The sequence below is a fragment of the Caloenas nicobarica genome, chromosome 21 (genome assembly GCF_036013445.1).
Source record: "Caloenas nicobarica isolate bCalNic1 chromosome 21, bCalNic1.hap1, whole genome shotgun sequence".
NCBI classification, from domain to species: domain Eukaryota; kingdom Metazoa; phylum Chordata; class Aves; order Columbiformes; family Columbidae; genus Caloenas; species Caloenas nicobarica.
In genome coordinates, this window is record NC_088265.1 from 134,259 (window position 1) to 155,157 (window position 20,899).

Below are 20,899 nucleotides of genomic sequence, written 5' to 3' on the forward strand. Positions count from 1 at the left end.
CGGGGGCCGCGAGGCCCGGTTACCGCGTTCCCCCCGCTTCTATCCCGGCTCCCTCCGTCTCTCCCCCAGACCGCAAGGGGCGTGATAGCCCGGTGAGGCCAGGTGAAGCAGGGCGCGGCAGGGGCTGTCCGGCCAGCAGCGAGCGGGGCGGAGGGGCGGGCAGACACTCCCGTCGCAGGTAGGACGGCGCAGCCGCTGCCTCCAGCCCTCCCTCCCGCTCGCCTCGCCTCAAGCGGCACAGCCCGGGCTGGGCCCGGGCAACCGCCCCCACGCACACCCCAACGGCGCCGCCACACCGGCGGCCGCTCGCTATGGCCGCTCTCGCGAGATCTACAGCACGGAACGCAGGATGACCCAATATGGAACCGGAGCGGCGACCTCTCGCGAGAGCGGCCCAGCGGGAGGGGCGGGGCCTGCCCGCGTGGCGCGCGGTGCCGGCCTTGAGCGGGTCTGCCGCTCCGCGAAGCGGGGGCGGTGCTGGTGGTGTCGTGAGGATTGCTTAACTTCTGTGCAGCGTCCCTCTTAGGGTGTGCTGTAACTAAAAAAAGGAAGAGGAAAATAGATGAAAAACCTTACCTCGGGCAGCACTGTGCAGGCCCAGGGTAACCTGGCAGGGTCACTGGTGAGTCACAGCTTGTCAAGGTGTATCTCAGGCTAAGCTTGAGTGCTTCCGAAGCCTCACAAGCTGATATTAATTGTTCTTGTAAGCTAAGGACACGTTCCCTTCCAGTGGCTTCAAGCCAGCAGTGATGCGGAGAGCCGAGCTCTCCCTGCCCAGATTTCCCAGTATCCTGATCTTTCTCTTTCTGTGTGTGTATGCAGAATAAGCTGTTTCTCAATACTGTAATAGTCCTCGCAATATCAAAGATATGCACGTGTTTGCTTTCAAGTACATGCCTAAGACTCAAGTCACTAAGTGCTGCAGGTTAAGCATGCTTTGGAGTAGAGCCCATGGTGTCTTCACCAGGCAGTAAGTACAGAATGTCACACCAAATAAACGGTGTTAGGGATTTGCATTTAAGGCCACTTAGCTTTTGATGTCAAGCTTGAGATGAGTCTTGTTAGGAGTACTGTGCAAGAGAGGCACATTCTGAATGGGATATGGAAGCCTGCTTTTAAAACATTGGCTTCCCATGTCAAAACTCGTCTCTCTCAACACAGCGGAACAGCGTAGGACCCTGTCCGCTGCTGCCGTGAGTCATCGCTGAAGTCCAAATACCAGGAGCGAACAGCTGAAAGTTTCCACTACTTGCATCTAAAAAGTGACTGCTTTTTGGCATACAGGCATTTTGAATGCCTTTAGTTTGCAAACTCTAGCTTCTTGTTAGTTTTTCTTGTTGTATTGCCTTGCCTTGAAAAGAAGTGATTGTGCTCTAAGATGTCAAAAACAGCTAAGTCTTCAAAAGCTCGTACTGGGTATGAAAAGCTAGTGAACAAAATGGTACTTAAAGTCAGCTGTGGAAGACCTTGATTTATCTTCTCTGTAAAAAGAGGGAGAAACTGTGCCCTTGGGATGGAGTGTATTTGAGATGTGCCTACTACTAGCTGCTTCTGTGGTTTAGAATGACTAGGGTGTGTGTATATGTTGGTAGGTATGTCTCACAAGTCAGTAAATACTATGCCAGAGTCCCTGTTCCTCTATCAGAAGTAGCCGATCTCAGTGATGCAAAGCACTAGACCTGTACAAACTGATCCTGGCAGTACAGGAAATGAAATATGAAGAGAAAACTTAAATACTAATGATTTTTTTTGCAGGTTTTGATACTTAAAACTTATATTGCATTCTGAATAGACTCTCAACTGCTCGCTTTTTATATTTCCTCTTTCTTCTGCCCACAGCCAAAAAAATATGTTCCTACATGTCACCACCCTTCCTATATGTACTTTAATTTGGTAACCCTGGATGGGGATTTTTTTTTTCTGCCTCAACTGTCTGTATGAGAACTTAGTTTGAGGTCTGCTCTCGCACTGGACTTTACTTACTCAGTATTCACTTTGGGAACTCACATCTTTGCTTCCTTGAGTGATAGTGATTTAATTCAGATCTCCTTCTTGATATTAAAATTCTAAGGAGTTGGAGTCAGACATTTTGGGGATTTAAAAACCTGAATGGTATCAGATACCGATTTTATACAGCAAGTTGCGGCTTTTGTACAGCCTCAGATTAGAGCTGCTCTCTGTGTGTCAGACTAAGCTTTTTTTCTCCAGGACTGGAAACAAGGAGAATCCAAATGGGTTCCTCATCTGTGGTAGGTTTATGGAGAGGGATTATATTTTGTTCCCTGGCCTGCTTTTGGTATCACAAAACAGAAGGGAAATATGCTTATTTTTCCTATGGAGTAGGAACAAGGCAAGTTCCAGAGGGACCCAGAGTTCCTACAACTGATTTAGCAATTGATTTTTTTGATCCTAAAAGCAGCATGTCTTATTTCATGGATTTCAGTTGCCGGAGCCTTGCTTATCCCTGCTGTAACTACCGGCTTCACAGGGGTTATTTTGGGATGGACCGATCACAAATCATACTTTTAATTTTGGTTTTAGTAGATACTTCAGTCAACGGCCCTATTTCTTTCTTCCAGTCTCACTGCCAAGAAAGGGAGCTTTCTTTGTGGTCTCCAGCATTGACTGTTCCTCTGGTTTTGACTGTGATCAGAAGGAAAATACAGCACTAGACAACAAGATACTGTTGGTACCTACAGGCAACGAGCAGCTTGCAGGGTCCAAAGAGAAATGCAGACCGAGGAGCGCTTCCAGGCATACTTCGAAAGAAAACTGCCTTCCGCCTTGCACGGAGCACTACAAATCTCTCAAGAGAACAGACGGCTACAGTGCAGGTGAGTTCTATGCCAGGAATGTATCAGATGTAAAGAAACTAAGGAGACTTCAAGGCCAAATGTAAAAAGGGTGCTGACTTTCCTACAGCTGGTAATTAAAACGCTGAACTGCACTGACTGATAACTGAAGCAGAACACCGAGTTACAGCAACTTACACCCGAAGTGTGCAAGATCAGCTTAGCATTGCGCGACCAAAGTTGCTATCTGCAATTTGCAAAAGTGTGTGTTTGCTTCAGGACTATGATAGTATGAGGGATATATTCACCGTAAAGCCAGTAGTTGTAGTTCCCTCCAGTGTTTACCTCAGCCCAGCTGTCAGACACAAGCTTGCTTTCGTGTTTTTCTGATTTGTGCCTTTTGATACTTTTATTTCTTAAATTTCAAGAGTCTTCTTCTGTTGCCTTTTAGCTGGGGACATGGAACGTTGCATAATGGTATGACTGAGATTGACTGAACTGCTTTGGTATTATTTTTGAGCTATGTTCCTGTGTTCTTTGACAACGGATGAGGCTGGGGTACTGATAAGGCATTAATGCTTCCACAGCCTCTTTTTCCTGCCTGCCCAAAGTCTCTTTTGGGCATTTCACTGGGAGTAGCAGCATCTCTTCTGCCAGAGGAGCCCTGCAGGCTCAACAGAAGGCAGTCCTTGTTGGCAGCACAGAAGAATTCCTGATGTTCTTTCAGCAAGGCAAATAGAATAAAAAAATAGGAAGCCTGTTCATCAGCTTCCCTTTTAGTTTTGTTTGACTATAAATACTCTCAGTTTTCTTTCTGCATCTCGTTTTGGATGCAGAGTGGACTGTCAATGGTTACGGCTATGTCTACAAAGTCCTCCTAATAAAAGTAAATACAAAATCTCTGATTCATCATTTGTCTGGGCTTTGTTTCAGAATGTATACTGAATCTATACTGAAACTTACACTGTTGTTTTGAGTCCATGGCAGGACTTGAGACTCAAGTCTAGCTAGGGGTGAGGTTCCACAAGATGTGGTGAGCTTCTGGAGTCAGAGAAACAGAATTACCTGATGGAATTACTTTGCCCAGAGAGGTTGTGGAGTCTCCTTCTCTGGAGACATTCAAAACCCAGCTGGAAGCAATCCTGTGCAACCTGCTCTAGGTGAACCTGCTTTAGCAGGGGGTTGGACTAAATGATCTCCAGAGGTCCCTTCTAACCCCAACCATTCTGGGATTCTGTGTGAAAAGGTAGAATTGTGCATAATTATGACATGACCTAGAGTTAACAGTCTATCCACCCAGAAACACCATCAGAGGAAGAATTTTGTTCTGAAGTCATAGCTCATATTGTTGGAAACTTTATCATTGCACTTGATGCTTAATAAGAAAATCTCTTTATTTCCTCCCCCAATTTGCCATTTGAGAGCTGTGTCTGCCTCGGCTCCTCATATTCTTTTCCCTGTTTCTTTTTCACTTCCCTATCTCATGTGTTTTCTCTCTTCTCAACTTTGTATCCATTTGTCAGCCCAGTGTGTCATCACCTTGGACAATAAAATGATGGAAAGAGACTCAACTTTATAATGTTAATTGGAGGTCAGTCCCCACAGCCACTGTTCAAGGCTGCCAGAAGCCTTGGGCAGATGCTACATCACTTATATTTAGTTTGTAAGTAGAAAGTCACCAACATTGCCAGGGGATTAAAAAGGGAAAGAGGGAGCACAAGACTGTGGAGTTAGTCAGAGTTTACCTATTGGAAATTCTGATTCAAAAACATATACACAAAATAAATCATGTAGGTCAAGTCCTGCTTCCATCCCCTTATTAAATAATGTAATATGGGAAACATTTGACCGTGTTTTGGAAGGCGGGATAGACTTGCCTATCTTTCCCACCCAGATGTAGTGTTTGTATGGGGTTTTTTTCTAGATTAGGAGGAATCAAAAACCATCTCCTATTTTTCTGTGATGTTAACAAGGTCAAGTAATAGATGCATTGAGCTCTCTGGGCTCCAGTGCTGACAGGCTATCATATGAATGGCACACAGAGTATTTGCAATTCATCTGAATGGAACGCAAAGGCATGGGGGTGCCTATGTAGGATTCATGTTCTGTGCCAGCTGGATCTGTGGAAGGCTGACGCCTGTGCGGGTTCAGAGAGCTCACCATGGCCTCTCTGCCTGCGGAGCACGCGCTGCAGGGATGGAGGTTTAAAAGGCATGGCATATAGCTTCACTTATCTGCTTCTTTTCAGCTTCTCCTGGGGAAGGTTCAGAAAGATCACACTCAAGATGTTCCCTGTCCTGAACTGGCTGTTTTCGTATCGGTTCAGAGAATGGATCTTGAGGGATCTACATGCAGGCCTAAGTGTTGGGATGGTTCAGGTTCCTCAAGGTAGGCAGAGAGAACGAAACACTCCAACTTCCTTTGGTATATCTGCTTTTCATAATCTATCTCCTGCGTGTGTTCCTGTTCTTTCTAATATCATGAGGTTATGTGGGAACTTTAACCTTGGAAGTTCCTTAAATCATTAACCTATTTATTTGCATATTTGCAGGAGAACTTCTTTTCTATAATCAGATGTTACATGGCGCAATTTCGAGGACAGGACGCTTCTCAAAATATAAACTAATAGCAGCACTTTCCTGTATTGCAAACAAAATAACATGGTCTTTAAAATCCACCTTGCAAAATCAGGTCTGTTAGATATTCACATACATAGCCACCCCACTAATAGGTGGCCTAAATTAAGAGTTGTTCTGGTTCTCTGCCTAATTTCTAGTTAGCAAGGGCCCATGTTGTAAAACAACGTTGGCTTTGGTCGCTAACTGGCCTGGCTTTATCAGATCATGAACTGGGATTTTCATAAAGGTTGTCAGGTTTCCATCAGCAAAATTTTACTTAAAAATAGTAACCAAAGATAGAGAGCCGTCCCAACTTGCTTGATTTTAGAAAAATATTTTTGTTTTCCAGGGCTTTTAGGTGTTTGGCTGACCAGGTTACCTCTGCCAAATGTGAATGGCTTCCTTTCTGCATTCTGCTGCTCGATGACATATGTTATATTTGGGACTTCACCTCATATCTCAATTGGTGAGGTTTATTTTGTACTGTGAAATGTTTCTGCAGGACTTAGAGATTATGTTCGGTGCTGCTTCAAAAACTGGCAAGATGTCCTGTCTCTTTCATCTGATAGGCAGATGTTATTTAGGTGAGAATCCAGACCCCCACTTTCTCAGTTCATTGTTGCTGAACTTCTGCAGCTGATGCGCAATGAGAATTTTCACCACGTCAGTCAAGTTTCAGCTGCGAGGTCCTTTGTATCCCTGAGGAGATGATCTAGCACAGCTCCTGTACTACAGACGCCAGTGCAAAGGACATGGCTGGAGTGTCACACAGGCGTCTCCTACGTAAGGTCAAGGACAAGTGCAAGCTGCTTCCCATTTCCCCCCAGGATGTTACTGTGAACCATGATTTGGCTTCTGGTCTTCTCTGGGCAGCTTCTTGCCATGACCGAACTGTTGATGCGTTTCCATTCTTAATTTGTTCAGAAGCTAGATTATTAAAATGCTGTTTACACGTGGCAAGGCCCTTCACACTATCATAATAAGTGGATGTGTGGAACTCTGGCCTCTTGGGTAACTTGGCAGTTCTTTCTCTATGTTTTTTCAGCCTTTCTGGCGGCTCATTGTAATGCATCCATTTTTTGTGCCTTACATTAAAATCTTTTTGTTGTGCATTTGACCGGTTGAAGATTTCACTCACAAAATGGCAGGAATCTGAAATTTTCAGACAGGACTTTGGAAATTTTAGGTAGTCAGAAACAGTAAAAATGGATTATATATGTGGATTATATGTATGAATGAAAATAGACTGTCTCATACTGCACAGACTGATGGTGGGGGAAGAGATGGATTTGTGGTTTTAAGATAAGTCCTTGTTGCAACGTCTCATGCAGTTCCATTTTCTGTTCTCTGTTTTGTTGGTTCCAGGCTCGTTTAGCATCCTAAATGTGGTGTCGACAAACATTCTGAAGACGCTTAATTTCAACCAAACATTGTCCTCTAATGGTTCCTTGGACAACTTCTCAGACCCTACTTTTATGAAAGATTACATGGAGGCCTTAACATTTACAGCATCAATAACATTTTTTATTGGCATAATTCAGGTAGAAGATGAACCCATTTTATATCCTTAATGATGTATCCTTGTGTGCATTCTTTGTACAAATGTAAGAATTGGTACCGCTTGCTTATTCTTACCACAAATACTAAGTTCATCACATTTGAATACATATGTTGTACAAAATGGGCCATGAAGGTCTGTCTCTTCCTCTTGTGCTGTCTGAAAAAGATATGATAGCTTAAGATTCATGTGTCCGTGATTAATAGATTCACGTGTGAACTAAATTATTATATTTTATGTCGCCCGGTTCTGCAACATGGGGACCCTTAGGTAGACCTGCATAACTGCACACACTTGATGCAAAGTGCTCCTATTTCTGTTTTGGCAATGTATTACTTAAATGTGCATAATGAAAATAGTATGGTCAAATAACTATCCATCATGTATGGCAGTGAAGAGTCACGCCCTTCAAATATGAAAACGAGAAGGATGGGTTTAGACATTGATCATTATATCACATCTTGCTTCTCATTTGTTCCATGCAGTTGCTCCTAGGCTGCTTCTGCCTGGGGTTTGTAACGACTTATGTGCCAAAGACTATCATTGATGCTTACCTCGCTGCAGCAGCGTTGCATGTCATTGTATCGCAGCTTGCCTTTATCTTTGACATCGTGCTTGATTTCCACGAGGGCCCACTTGGCATTTTCTATGTGAGTAAATTCATTATTAGTCAAAGAAACACCTGCTTCTTGGAGGGGGGAAAAAAAAGAACAGCTTCAGAAATGGAAGGCAATTGCAATCTAAGCCCGTTGCTAAGGGATATTTGTACAAGCCTCAGCTGTGGTTTACTTCGCCTTCCTGTTGTCTTGAACAGTGTATGAAGCTTATTGTGTGACATGCAAGAAGAAAAATCTGTATGCATATTTTAAATTACTTACGTAGCTCTATAATATATTTTCAGCACGCCTATAATTGTAGCAGAGCACAAGTTAAGAAAAGCTACCTTTTTCCTCAATAGATTGTCATGGGCAAGCCATTGGGCACACAGTATCTTTATTATATCTAATAGAGAAACAGCGGAGTCCAAGCTAAAGACAAGTTAAAGCTAATTCATCCTAATTTACTTTAGTAATGTCAATCAGACAACTTGAGAGAAAGATAGCATAGAAGAGAGAAGAATGACTGTACTAGATCTGAGGTATTTGTGGCAGTGTTTTCTCTGCAGACACCAATAGACAAGATAGATTTTAAAATCCTGTTTTTCTCTTAGCATCTTTCTTATTCTGACTGAAAATATCACCTTAGCAGAAAGGATGAGTTCAAGTGTCAGGGCAACCTATGTCAATCTCCTGGAATCTAGAAATAGTTCCAGTATCTGCCTCTGATCCTCCCTATTATGATTGTTTTTCAGAATCTCTTTCATTTCTTCCTGGCTCTCCCAAAGGCTAATGCCACCAGCATATTGCTATTTTTGTTTAGCATGGCTGCACTACGAATCAGTACATCTATCATGATAAATTATAAACACAGTCTTATTGCATTTCCCATGGAACTTCTCTTGGTAAGTGATCTCCAAAATGTCATTGCGATAATTGAACTGACAGTGTATAATATACTATGTTTCAAAAAACATTTCACATATTACTTCAGGATGCTGTTGCATTTACAGACTGAGTCTTTGCTTAAGTCCTTTAAATACTCCTACAAGATTAACTGTCTTCAGATGTATTTTGCACAGTTGCAGGAGCAAATGCTGTATAATCTCTGGTATTGCTTTTTGTTTTCTTTCCCAGATTATCACAGTCACCATTATTTCTAATCGCATTCATCTTCATGCTGAATCTAGTAATGCTGTGCTCAGTGTGATTCCTCAGAGGTTAGTTGTCTATGCTGTTAATGAGGTCGTACTTTGGAGATACAAAAAGAGATGTTTCAGCCTGTTCTTGAAATCCGACGTGGGCTGACTTTTACTGGGAAGTACAGCTAGAGGAATAACTCTTGAAGAGATTTAATTGCATAATCATTTACGAGCAAAAGCAGAACTCCAACTACAGTTTTCTTTGTTAGATTCAGGTTTCATTTACACACAGAGGAAGGAACTTGCATTTTTTGTGAGGTGGAAGTTTTACACATTGAGATCATCTCCTATGGGGTGCTGGATGCCAGATAATGATCCTGGGTTTGGAGTAAATGTGGACAGAGCTCAGAACAGGTCTAAACTTATCTGTTCTCTGATCCTGTAGGTTTCTGCCTCCTACGTGGCCAGATTTATCAAAGCCAAGCAAGATCATACCGCATGCCTTCTCCCTTGCTATTGTAAGCTATTTCCTTCTTGTTTTTGTTGGAGACAGGTACGCTTCGCTTCACAACTACCATATTGCCAGCAATCAGGTGAGAGCAAAACTGTGCATGCCTCCGAGGCCAAGAAGCAAGTTGAACTTGACTTAGAAATGAAAGGATGGAGTGAATATGCCAGACCATGGTTTTGTAGCAGCTTGTTACCATTCCCTAAGGAAAGTGGATTTTATAAGCCAGTAATGTGAAGGCCAAAACATGTCCACCTTTGACCAATAGGCCTTTCTAACTTCCCAGTGATTGGGATGAACCTCACACACACAGAGTGCTGCAACTCATCCCTGAGAACCATTGCTGTCATGAATCCACGAGACTATAAAAGCATGATAAATAGCTGAAATTGTAGATGGCCAGAGAAGCTGTAGTGTGGCTGCTGTCCCAGTGTGTGGATTCTCTGCCCAGAGTGATTGCTATGAGAGGTTTTTAGGCTGAAACTGTGCTAGTTTCCAGTGTGCTAGAGTTAGTAAGCATTAGGTGTTTGGCACTACTCCATGTTTAGCTTGTTATGATGACTTTGAATCTTTACTAGAATGAAACCAAGCCAGTAAGGAACCTGCCCTGACTTCTCAAAGCCTCTGGGGGTAAATATAAAGGGAATGTCTCTTCCACTCAGCTTTTGTCCAGGTGTATTATGCTGTGGGCTGACATATGCCATATGTTAGCTTGAAAGTCAGTGCTTCATAGCTTTGGGGTTCTAAGTGGATTTCTTTGAAAGAAGGACCTGAATTTTTGGGTCCATGAGATCCTCACCTGTGAAAACTGTATGACTTTTAAGATAACTCATTTAACCATGGGAGATGTTGCTTCCCAGAAGGTTTCCTGAGCTCAGCAACACAGATGAGCAACAGGAAGTGTAAGCAGAGGAAAGGACTTCCTGATAAGCTGCTTCTATGAAGGTAAGTAATTAATTTGGGGTTTCCTCTGCATCCTTCTGTTTCTGTCTTATAGGAGCTAATAGCTGTGGGGCTGTGCAATATTTGCAGCTCATTTTTCAAAAGCTTTGCTGTCAGCTGTGCTATTTCTGGAACTGTCATTCAAGAGAAGACAGGTGGAAGAACACAGGTGAGCTGGCCTGGATTTGTTAAGCTTCCAAACTCTCATCTAAACTCAATTGTATACTGAGTAGAGGCTGAGATTTAATCTAAACAATTTGTGAGATATGCAGTTTTGCACCCATGCATCATGAATTCAGATACCCTCTGTGTGTATGTTATATTATGTACTATACTTACATGATCTTTACAGCACATGGTGTGCCACGAAGGATGCCAGGATACTGTGGGGAGAAAGAGGATATGTTCATGCAGTTTAAAACTGTATTTTAGTGAATATACCGAAAAAGCCAAATGGAATATTATTCACACACCCTTAATTCTGCCATTTCTTCCTAACTTTTGAGCACTTGACTTTCTGATTTTTTTTTTTTTTTTTTGGTTAGGAGGGAAAGAGGATGTAATATATGATAATATGTAATAATGTTTTTATCGTACCTTTTAACTGAATGCCAGTAAACACTTCACTGCATCATAGAAATAATTTTGTTTCATAAACAGTTTATTCCAAAGTCTGACTTGCAAGAGAAGTATCTTATTACTCAGGTGAAATTATCAAACCAAAATCCTGCATTGTTCCGTTGTGCCTAAGAATAGTCCATTTAGGAAAAATTTATATCTACAGAGAGCTCTTGCAGCTTGAGTATTCTAGAATGTGTACCATGCATTGCAACATACCTGTGGCCTTTGTTAATAGCCCCCTGGTTATTTTTCCCAGTTGGTGGTGTTACGTGGCCCATACCTACTTGTTTAGAGAGGACAAGTAAGGAAATGGTTCTGTCAGGTCTCTCTAATAAAATATTTCTGCTCAGTTAGCAGCAGCGATTGGAGCATCTGTGATGCTGGTGATTGCGCTGAAACTAGGACACTTTTTCCAGATGATACCTAATGTAAGTGAACCTGAAATAGTTATGGCAGCAGCCTACTTACTTCCTAAGCATAAAATAAATGAATTCAGTTATAAGACTTTAATTTTCAATTCCCTTAGCATGTTTGTGTTTGCAAACAAAAAATAACAAGATAATAGACACTATTTTTCTGATTTGCACAGGGTATATTTGCTGCCATTGTGGTATTTAATGTGCTCCCTTTTCTTGAAAAATTTCTGGACATCCCCATCCTGTGGAGACGGGATAAGTACCATTTTGTAAGTGACCAAAAAAAAAAAAAAAGCCGCATAGACTTCGGAATGTGCCTTCAAAGGAAGAATGGATGTTTTGCGAGGGCAAGGCGAAGCAGTGGTCATTTCCTTAGAAAAGGGATCCTTTGAAATATCCGCTGAAAGAAGTGTATTGAAATCTCTTCAAAACAATTTGCAATTAATTCTACACAAGGAGAACTGGTTATTGTTGTTGCTTCCCATATTCCCTGAGAAGGAAATTGTCTGGCTGCCCGTGGGGCCACATTCTCCTGTCAACTCTTGTGCAGGATTTCTCATGAAGAGAAAGCCCCCCGGTTACGATGTGATTTTTCCTAATAATTGAAGCTGTTAAAAAGTCTGGAGATTTGAACTGTGGTTCACGATCCTTGTTTGTGACTACTTCCAGGCCTGGGTTGGAATAGATGTGCCATCAAAGCTTTACATGTATTACCATTTCTAGCTTTTTTTTTTTTTTTTTTGGTCGGCAATTTGCAAATGCTGGGGCTGAGTTGCAGGTCATTGTACATCTTTTTACCTTGCATGTTCTCTCTCTCTCTCTTGTTCAAAGGTTATCTGGCTTGTAACTTTTGCTGCAGTGCTTTGTGTTGGTTTTGATGTCGGTTTAGCAGTCGCCATGGGATTTACATTCTTCATAATCACCATTAGGTCACACAGGTAATAGTAACTTTTCAAACAAATTACTAGTTTTTCTTAGAGTTGATGTTTTAGTTAGACATGTGACAATGAAAAATCTGTTTCATGTTTGTAAACACTTCAGTCAGGTCATTCTTGAGTCTCTGTCATGCTATCCCAAACTGGTAATTCCTTCAAGTTTATGGGCTCTGGATTGGTCCCTTCTGCCAGTGTACCATGCTGTTAAAGACTGTTTATTGTGGTGTAGGCATCAGTTGGGATAAACTATCTGTGTACATACTTCTGTAGGGATAAAATGAGATGTCGTGCCTTTCTTTCCTCAATCTTTGCTGCCATTTACCAAGTTGCTTTATCTTCTCCGTAAACTCAGTTGGGGATCGGGGAGGGAGTTTATGTCAGGCACACATTACTCAGTTTATTAGCTGCTAATCCAAAAAGGAAAATTATTCATAAATCCAAGCCACACCTCATCAGATTTACCACGATAGGGAGGTGCTTGTCTGAGTAGACTGAAACCTCTAGAATTACATGGAAAAAGCTAGGAAATAACTCCGTTGCTGCAAATATTGAGCTGCTCGTGATCTGATCCAGAGTGGCCCTGAAGGAATACCTTCGGGACGAACTTCGGTTGCTGTCTGAAACCCACCGCATCTCCTCTGCTCAGAGGTATCCTCTTGGCTTTGCCTTGCGGTTTCGTGAGCATTGTGAAAGGGCATTTCTGCAGCCACCGTTCGGTTAAGTGTCCCTGTTGTTCATACTACCTTCAGGGTATATAACTGCTTATCAGTTTCCTACCAGTGAGACCATTATGCTGACAGCACTCAGAAAAGCTTGGGAAGTTATCTGCAAACAGACTGCTTTGAATAGAGTGTTCTGACAACAATTTTCCATACATGGGGGCAAGCAACCAGCCAGCCAGCCACACGTTTATTCCACCCCTAGCCTGAACTGACCAGAACTTGCCCCAAGACCATGCAACACCATTGGCGAAGCATGGTACCCAAACCAAGATATTCTCCTCAGAGGCAAAACCCTGCACTAATGCTGCTCCATAACCTCTGGATCAGACCCAGCCTCTATGCAGCCAGCTCTAGCCCAAGTTGTAGCTGCCTCCACCTGCCTGTGTAGACGTATCTTTGAGAAGGGCTGTGGGGAGACTGAGAGGGAACATGCTCCCTAGCATGATAACAATAATGCAAGTGTTCCAGAGCTAGAAATGGGACAGTATACATTCTTGACGGCACCAGTGTACCTGAAGGCTCTGTTTGTGTACTGCTCCCCTACTCAAAGAACAGTAATTATGAGTTAATAACTTTTTGTACTCACTCCCTCTAAGTTACGGTTGGTGTATCCAGTGAAGAGGAGAGAAATGGAGATCAAGCTTTTGGGAACAGATGTTTTTTCTCTGTTCTCTCTGAAAACCTAATAAACGTCTTGTTTCAGAATGAAGATGGTGGTGCTGGGACAGATTCCAAACACGAATATTTATAGAAGTTTATCTGCCTACAAAGCCGTAAGAGGAAACAAAAGCCAAATGTTCCATCTCTCTCTGTAATCCAGCTTCTTCCCTTAAATGCCTGGGGGTGACCATTCAGACTCGGCTCATTTCATTCAAAACTCTGAAGAATGCTTAAGTATCTGTAGTGTGAAGTGATTCAGATACCGAGCTCATCCTACTTGGGCCTTTGGAGCTCCTTGTGTCCATCTGTGCTGAATCCAAGGTGGAAGCTGCACTGCTGTCATTTTCAGAGCTCTTTGACATTTTTTCCTGACCTGGTTTTCTCAGACTGGTTTTGTCCACTCTACATCTGTTTTCACAATAACAACTGTGCATGTACTAGACTGACTCACAGGTTCTCCTGGTGATGGGATAATAGGTAGGGCACGGGCCTTTTTAACACGTTATTTTCAAGACTTGCACCATACAGTACTGGGCGATACAGTAGTAGGGAGCTTTGCCTTTGCCGCAAGGGTAGATTCCCAAGAAACGTTTGCAAAAGGTGGAATCATATAAGGACAAGGTTAGTAAGACAAAGGTATAGTGTACGTTTTCTGTAATGAGCATTAAAAATAATTTGACTTATTTTACTGTCAATCAACCAACTGTCATCTGTGATAGATCTGCTGGAGGTGTGTTTTTAATTGCAAGAGAAGCAGATTAGTTTATGGTAATCAGGTCCATGTTGCCAATGCCAGTATGCAATGTCATCAACGATGTGACCAGAAAAACTCTGTCCTTAGGGTAGAACCTTTTAAACTACAACACAGACAGGAGGGGAAAAATAGCTCCTGCTAGGTACAACCCTGACAGGTACAACTTTTGTTTTACAGGCAAGGGAGATTGAAGGTATCAAGATCTTCCAGTGCTGTTCTTCCATCTCTTTCGCAAACATGAATCACTTCAAAACCTATTTGTTACACAAGGTAAATGCCACTTCTTCTGTCAGCGGAAGTTTCTCCCCCGCGTTGGGGAGATAAAAACTCTAATGAACTGCCTTTTTTTTTCAGATGGACATGAAAGCAGTGCCTCTAGATGAAAGTGAAATGAGGGCTTTAATTTCACTTAGTGTGTCTGACACTGCAGTGGAAAGAAAAGATCTTAAATTCGTTTGTGTCTGTGATCCACCTCTACCACCACCTACGGTCAGCTTTAAAAGTATATTTATCTACTCTGTTTGTTTGAGGTGTCTGGTTTTATGTTACTGAGGACAATGTTCTTAACTTGCCAGTATCAGAAAGGCTGTAAATGTTTATCTAAAGCATGTATATATTTGCTGTATGAAAATAAGCAGACATTACCACTGTATTTCTTTATACATACTTTATGTGATAGAGCAATTGTAGCTCAGCTTACTGGGTGAATTAAGTAGCAGTTGAAGTATTCAACATATCCTCTCCTCGGCTGAAAGAATTAATTTTGTCAGTGCTTCAATAGGGATTTTCTTCTTTTTTTCCCATAGAAGTGAGAGAATTCCCTTGCTTATGAGGAATTTGTTCCACTGCCAGTACTGCCAAGCGCAAGTACAAAATACCTCAAAGGCAGCTACGATTATCATGAGTAGAGGATTTCTCATCTTTACAATAATTGGCCGCTGTGCATCTTCTAGAGTCACTCATATCCCTCTTTCCCTGAATTTTCTGAATTGTCTTAGACAATGAAAGGAAAAGGGAATGGACAGTCTTCAGAAGATATTTTTCAAGCAGCCACCTGTGATTTGTAAAAGCCATTGTAAGAGAAATGGGTTGAAAGACAGTGGTTTGGAAAACGTAGCACCTAAGTGCCTAAGAAGTGGAAGTGATAGATAATTTAACATCATCTTCTGAAGTACAAAAATGCAGAGAATTACTTTTCCTTTCTTGCATTATAAAAATTAAAACACACATTTGGAACTATTGAGAAAGAAAAAATTATTAAATCGGTCCATTCTGTGGTCAGCTGCCATGCAAGAAAGTAGATGAATCAAAGATGTGCAGAACTCAGCTATTCATGGTAAGGGTCAGCTTACTGTTGCTCAGACAGGCAATGGCCCCCGGTAATCTTTTTGTTGTTGTTCCTTTCTTTTCTGAAAGGTAGAAGTAACAAGTTAGATTCCAGCATCACAGGCCATTTCAAAGTGTGGAAGAGTGAGGTACCACTGTACTATTTATTTGGTGGCCGAAGACACTCTGCTTAACCACATCTGAGGCTTGCCTAAGTCACCTACTTTGCATACTCTTGTGGCTTACTGCTATATTTAGTGTTATTTCACGTGTATTTTTTACCATGAGAGAAGAAATATCGTCTGATTTACAGGACCGTCTTACTTGCAGTAAAATATTTTCTACCTCATGGTCCCAATTCTTCCAGCCACTGGTGTACTCTCCATTTTCCATCTTAGGTACCATTTACAGAGAAACTGGTGAAGCGACATCACACAGACGGTGATTCCTCATCATCTTCAGCTAATTTGGTACATTGGTCAAAGTATGGAGACAATCTCAGCTCTAGGACACTGTTGGTAGGAGCAGCCGATGTGCAGTGTGTATCCGCAGGCTTTAGCGCCGGATTTTGGACTGAAAAGACCAAGGATGAAGGGAGAGGAGCCTGCCTGTCACCAGGCTCTGCAATAGATAATTCCTCAGTACAGTTAGAGCAAGAAGAACAGCCAATGCATTTGCCATGTTCAGTTCACACCATTGTTTTAGACTTCAGCATGGTGCAATTTGTGGATTTGACAGGTTCAGAGTTACTGCGACAGGTAAACAACCCAACTGATACAAATGTGAAACTTGAAGTTTATCCAATGTCTTATGTTTCTTGCTAGCCTAAAATATCTTGCAACATAACAATCTGTGCATCTTCCAGTTGACCTTTAAAGGTGCAAGATTTAGCTATTGCTATCAATAAATTCCCATTAAAAAAAGCCCCACCATCCATCCAGAGGACGTGCAAAAACCTGTCCTCTACTGTGACCAGTTCTAAAATCATGTAAACTAAAACTGCATTTATAAAAATGCCTACTTTGTTTTTTCCATTTTGGCTGTTTATTTTTTTTCTTCTTTCCCTGTTTGTTTTACTTTCTAGTACACTTTTATAATGTAGAATTGCTCTAATGCCTGTATGGAATTCTTTCCACAGATCATCTATATGTTTCACAATATTGGCATTACAGTCCTTATAGCTGGCTGTCACTGTGAGTATAGCATTTGTTCACTAATATCAACTTATCTCCTGGGATAAGTTTTAAACTTAAGTGGCATGTTTTAGCCGTACTGCTTGAAGTGATTTCACTGGTTTATTTATTTTCTTCCATTTTTAATAGACTCTCTGATAGCATACTTTGAGAAGAGTGATTTCTTTGACAGCTGTGTTAACAAAGAAATGTTCTTTCTAACTCTTCATGATGCTGTGCTGGCTGCTTTGGGCAGGCATCAAAAGCCAGATGAGCTAGAACCTCCTGCCAGAGACTTTCCTGAAGAACCACTAGCTGAACAGCAGAAGGTAGAATGTTTATCTTAACATTGAAGCCTTCATGTTGTTAAATTATCCTGTGAGTAACTTAAACTTTGTCATGTGGCTGAGGAGACAGGGCAGAGCAGATGCTCTCTTGAATTCTCTAGTTTTTCACAGGTACTTGCCTTTTTGCAGTGGATCAATAATCCATTTTGTCTCTTGGAGTGCTGTGCTCCTTTTTGGGGAAAGGCATCTTTGTGTGCAGGCTGGAAAGGCATCCAGCTGAGTTTTGCGGCAGGGAATGACTGTTGCATTTTAAATGGTTTCCATTTCTCTGACAGAGCAAGGACCCTGCCAAGGTAGAGCAAAAGCTCCAAGTTTTTTATTTCCAGAGGTTACTGCACCACCTCCCTTGGGGCTGATGGGGGAAGTGAAGGACAGTGCTAGCTTGATTTCTGAAGAACTGAAGTTTATGCACGTGCTCCTTCTGTCAGTACTCCGCAATAATTTTCAAGCTCACTGGCTGTCTCAGCCAAGTTTGAATAGGGCAGATGGTTGCAAATTCCAGGAAAAGCCCTTGTTCTGAGTAGAAGATTGCAGTAATTGCCCCATCTAGGGAAAGAACCCAGCTTTGGCTAGTCATCCGATGCATACCTCCAGGCTGGGGTCCTATAGCTGAATGAGGTGAGAATGAAGGCAAAAACCTATCCAAATCTGCGGGAAAACAAGGTTCTTGAGTTCTGCTGCTCATGGTATAACTTGTTTAACTCTCTTACATTGGCATTGTACAGAATAGTGTGTCCCTTCAATGGAGGTGAGGAGGGCTGGATGCAGCCACCAGGCAGGAGGTGACAATGCTCTGCGGTGGGGCCGGGCTGAGTGTGCAGTGGGACCCACGGCAGCTCCCGCAGTGCCATGGGCCTCTCGCTGTGCGTGGGAGGTTGTCTTGGCACGGAAACTGCTCTTGACCGACTCAACAGCCACCCCTGGCTTACAGAAATGCTTGTGTACATTTCAGGAAAGAAGTTTGCTTTTGAAGAAGAATAAAGATTTTTTCTCTGCAAAGAATTCTGACAACAAACTTACGCATGAAGAGTCAATATCAGATACCTCAAGCTCAGCCCAGAATAGTGCAGAACCAAGCTCTCGCTGGCAGTATGATACTCCACCCCTTCGATCGGATTTCCAGGACACAAGCTGGGCGGAGAGGTGGAAGTATACCAGCAATCCCTGAGCTGCACGTGTTGGGGAACTGGGATTTCAGTAGAGAGGAGAAAGGTACACTGTAAGCAACAGTTCTGGCCCTTATCAGCCTTCAATCCTCTTTATTTTTTCTGTTCCAGAGTTCTTAAAATAGACAGCCTGACTAATGTCTCCAGTAATTCTGCTCTTCTAAACAAAAAGCAACATTTTTATTATTGCTTTCAAGCATTTTCAAGTAGATATGCTACCCAGAAATGCTAAAAGCAGAGAAATTTCAATGTATAAGATCATTCCTAGTTTTGTAGTTAATTCTAGGAAATTATTTGTTTGTTTTCTGAAATTTTGTAGAAGTTTAAATGTCCTAACTTAGCACTTACATATTTATTGCTTGCTAGTAAGTAAAATTAATCTGCCATATTTCAACAGATTACATGCAGGCAGTTTCATTATTTTCAAATGTATTTAGAATGATCTGCAACTTCAAAGAAAACATTTGGTTATTACTCTTAACGACTGTACTGAAGTTGATATTATCTGCATTAAAATAATGTTGTGTCCATCCTTTATTTCTTCCTCAGACCCTTTCTAATCTACCAGAACTAAATCCCATAATATTTTTTTCATGGCTTTGTAGTCTTTTACTGAAATAGTGAAGAATGGAGGGACGTATTCACTTTGTTCTGAAGAGCCAGGAAAATTGTAGACTTAGATACAGTTAGAACTCGGGGAAAAAAATTACCATAGTTCTATTTTCTGTAGGTCAGCCACAGAGTTAGATGCAGTAATATCAGTACAGGGGGGTGAGCTTGGATTCCACTGAAAGCAGCAGCATTTAACAGTTCCAACAATACACATCACAAGGTTTCACCATACTCTCCTCTGGAGGATTATCCCATGGCACAAATTGCCTAGCATGAAGAGCTACAGGTGAATTAATTTTAGATGGGTGGCCAGCACTGTGTATATACACCATCCAGACCCTATTTTAAGGCAAAACTTGGATTGAAATGATGGATCTTTTGTGTATAGATCCTGTGGTCTGGGCTAATTCATTAACATGAACAGCTCTAACTTCTGCTGCTGGGCATTGTGTGGTATCTGGATGTGCTGTAACAGCAAGGTGGCTCCTCTGAATTCTGCTGCTCCTGGCTGCTAAATTTTAGCAATGATGAAACAGCTAATAGGAATATTAAAATTAAACTATCTGTAATGTATTCCAGTGTGTTCTTCTAATATTTTTTTCATTTAAATTCTTATTGCTTCCAAGCAGTTTCTAGAGGGAAGCCACAGTATTGCATGCGTAAACTGCAATGGTAAAGGATTTCAGTGAACGTTACTGTGTAGAGTTGCTTACTGTAGAGGAAACTGAGTCCTGGAACCCTCATACCTTTTGGATTGAAAGACAGGAAAAACTGAAAGCTCAAAGGGTGTTGAGTAATTCTCAAACCACATATGCTTCCCTACATTGTTTTGGATACTGGCTTCACGCCAGGCCCCTCTCAGCTCTGTTCAAAACAGAGTCATACAAAACCCATGAAAAGCATAGCCCTAATTTCCAGATTCTGTTGGCTCTCCTACCACAGCTTTGATTTAAGATGAAATGGCATTCCTAGCTGTTGGCACGATGGAAAGTCTCCATTGCAAACTTAAGAGATTTTTTTTTTTTTTGCTTGTTCTGCAAAGTCTGATTCTTTCCTTCCTCCCCCCGTGACTCTGCAGAGTTGAGCACCAGAGGACAACTCAGACATCAGTATGTTAGTGTTCAAATTAGGTTATATTCATTTTGCAAAACAAATATTTTGCTGAGAGGAAGTCCAGACGATCTTTTTCCCCTATAGCTGTGCCGTGCCATAACTCCACTCCCACGTAAGTGCTTCTGTGTTTAGCCAAGCACAAACCCCTGGACATGCACTGTGAAGTGACAAAGCACAAACTTCATGGTCAAGGACTCCACCTACACCTCTAAAAATCCACAGAAGTTAGAGTTCAAAGGCCTGTCTGTAATCATGCGTTCATGGGCAGTTTGATGTTCTTACCTGACCTAGTTGCAGCTACAGTCGTTTTGTGCACACAGCAACTTTTCAATGTCCTTCCCAACCAGTGTGATGCCATGATGTTTTCCTAGCAGGGCACGCTGCAGAAACGCGCTGCATTGTGTCAGAGGATGCAGATCCCCAAACATGCACATTTATCATTGCGGGCAGTGCGAAGTGTCTATAACCACCCCCAATCCTGTTCTCGTTTTGTTAACATCTTACTCTGGTGCATAAACGCCTGCAGAAGTTAGAAAGCAGCTGAGGAACCTCAGGAGTCAGGCGGAACGTGGCAGATGCATTTCTTGGGGCAACGCACTGCGGTGTGTCATACCGCGCAGGAAGCCATGAGGAAGGACCAGATAAACCAGTTATGTAGGTCCATAGTTCGGGGGCATTTATTCTGCTTTAAAAATGAGTGCCAGGCAGGTTGCGGAAAGATGAGTGTATCGTGGCTTGGGCCTGGCTCAGAAACCCTTTGAGGGTGCTGCCCCACACCGCGCTTTCCTATCCCAAATTAGAAAAGTCATGGAAGAAACTTGGCAGGAGTAAAGATGCTCAGTAATATCTGCTTTCTGTAGGAGACTTTTGCATGAGGCTCCTCATTCAGACAGTGGTGG

The 20,899-nt window shown here is 42.1% G+C and overlaps 1 protein-coding gene across 7 annotated transcripts; it reads left to right on the forward strand.

The window, feature by feature from the left end:
- Nucleotides 1-89: 89 nt before the first annotated feature.
- Nucleotides 90-19,383, forward strand: SLC26A8 (solute carrier family 26 member 8). 7 transcript variants are annotated; one of them, XR_010607378.1, is made up of 20 exons: nucleotides 90-178; nucleotides 2,580-2,834; nucleotides 5,041-5,180; nucleotides 5,760-5,876; nucleotides 6,776-6,951; nucleotides 7,454-7,618; nucleotides 8,320-8,469; nucleotides 8,702-8,784; nucleotides 9,152-9,299; nucleotides 10,212-10,325; nucleotides 11,128-11,205; nucleotides 11,367-11,462; nucleotides 12,025-12,131; nucleotides 13,554-13,623; nucleotides 14,442-14,534; nucleotides 14,619-14,753; nucleotides 15,989-16,348; nucleotides 16,729-16,783; nucleotides 17,019-17,091; nucleotides 18,062-18,150. XR_010607378.1 is itself a non-coding variant. In XM_065649719.1 (20 exons), the coding sequence occupies exons 2-20, from the start codon at nucleotides 2,731-2,733 to the stop codon at nucleotides 18,275-18,277; spliced, it is 2,586 nt and encodes an 861-aa protein (XP_065505791.1). In that variant the 5' UTR covers nucleotides 90-178; nucleotides 2,580-2,730; the 3' UTR covers nucleotides 18,278-19,383. The 7 variants fall into 7 exon arrangements, 6 of the variants coding, with proteins under 6 accessions (XP_065505791.1, XP_065505795.1, XP_065505794.1 ...); XM_065649719.1 differs by having other exon boundaries at nucleotides 16,913-17,091; nucleotides 18,062-19,383; XM_065649721.1 differs by lacking the exon at nucleotides 90-178 and adding an exon at nucleotides 416-622 and having other exon boundaries at nucleotides 16,913-17,091; nucleotides 18,062-19,383.
- The last annotated feature ends 1,516 nt before the right edge of the window (nucleotides 19,384-20,899 follow it).

What these genes read in the sequence shown, in the direction of transcription:
- SLC26A8 (XM_065649719.1), top strand. Translation starts at nt 2,731, where the DNA reads ATGCAGACCGAGGAGCGCTTCCAGGCATACTTCGAAAGAAAACTGCCT. An exon ending in GCCCACTTGGCATTTTCTAT is followed by an intron (nt 7,619 to 8,319) that starts GTGAGTAAATTC and finishes ATTGTTTTTCAG; the next exon opens with AATCTCTTTCATTTCTTCCT. An exon ending in CCTTATAGCTGGCTGTCACT is followed by an intron (nt 16,784 to 16,912) that starts GTGAGTATAGCA and finishes CATTTTTAATAG; the next exon opens with ACTCTCTGATAGCATACTTT.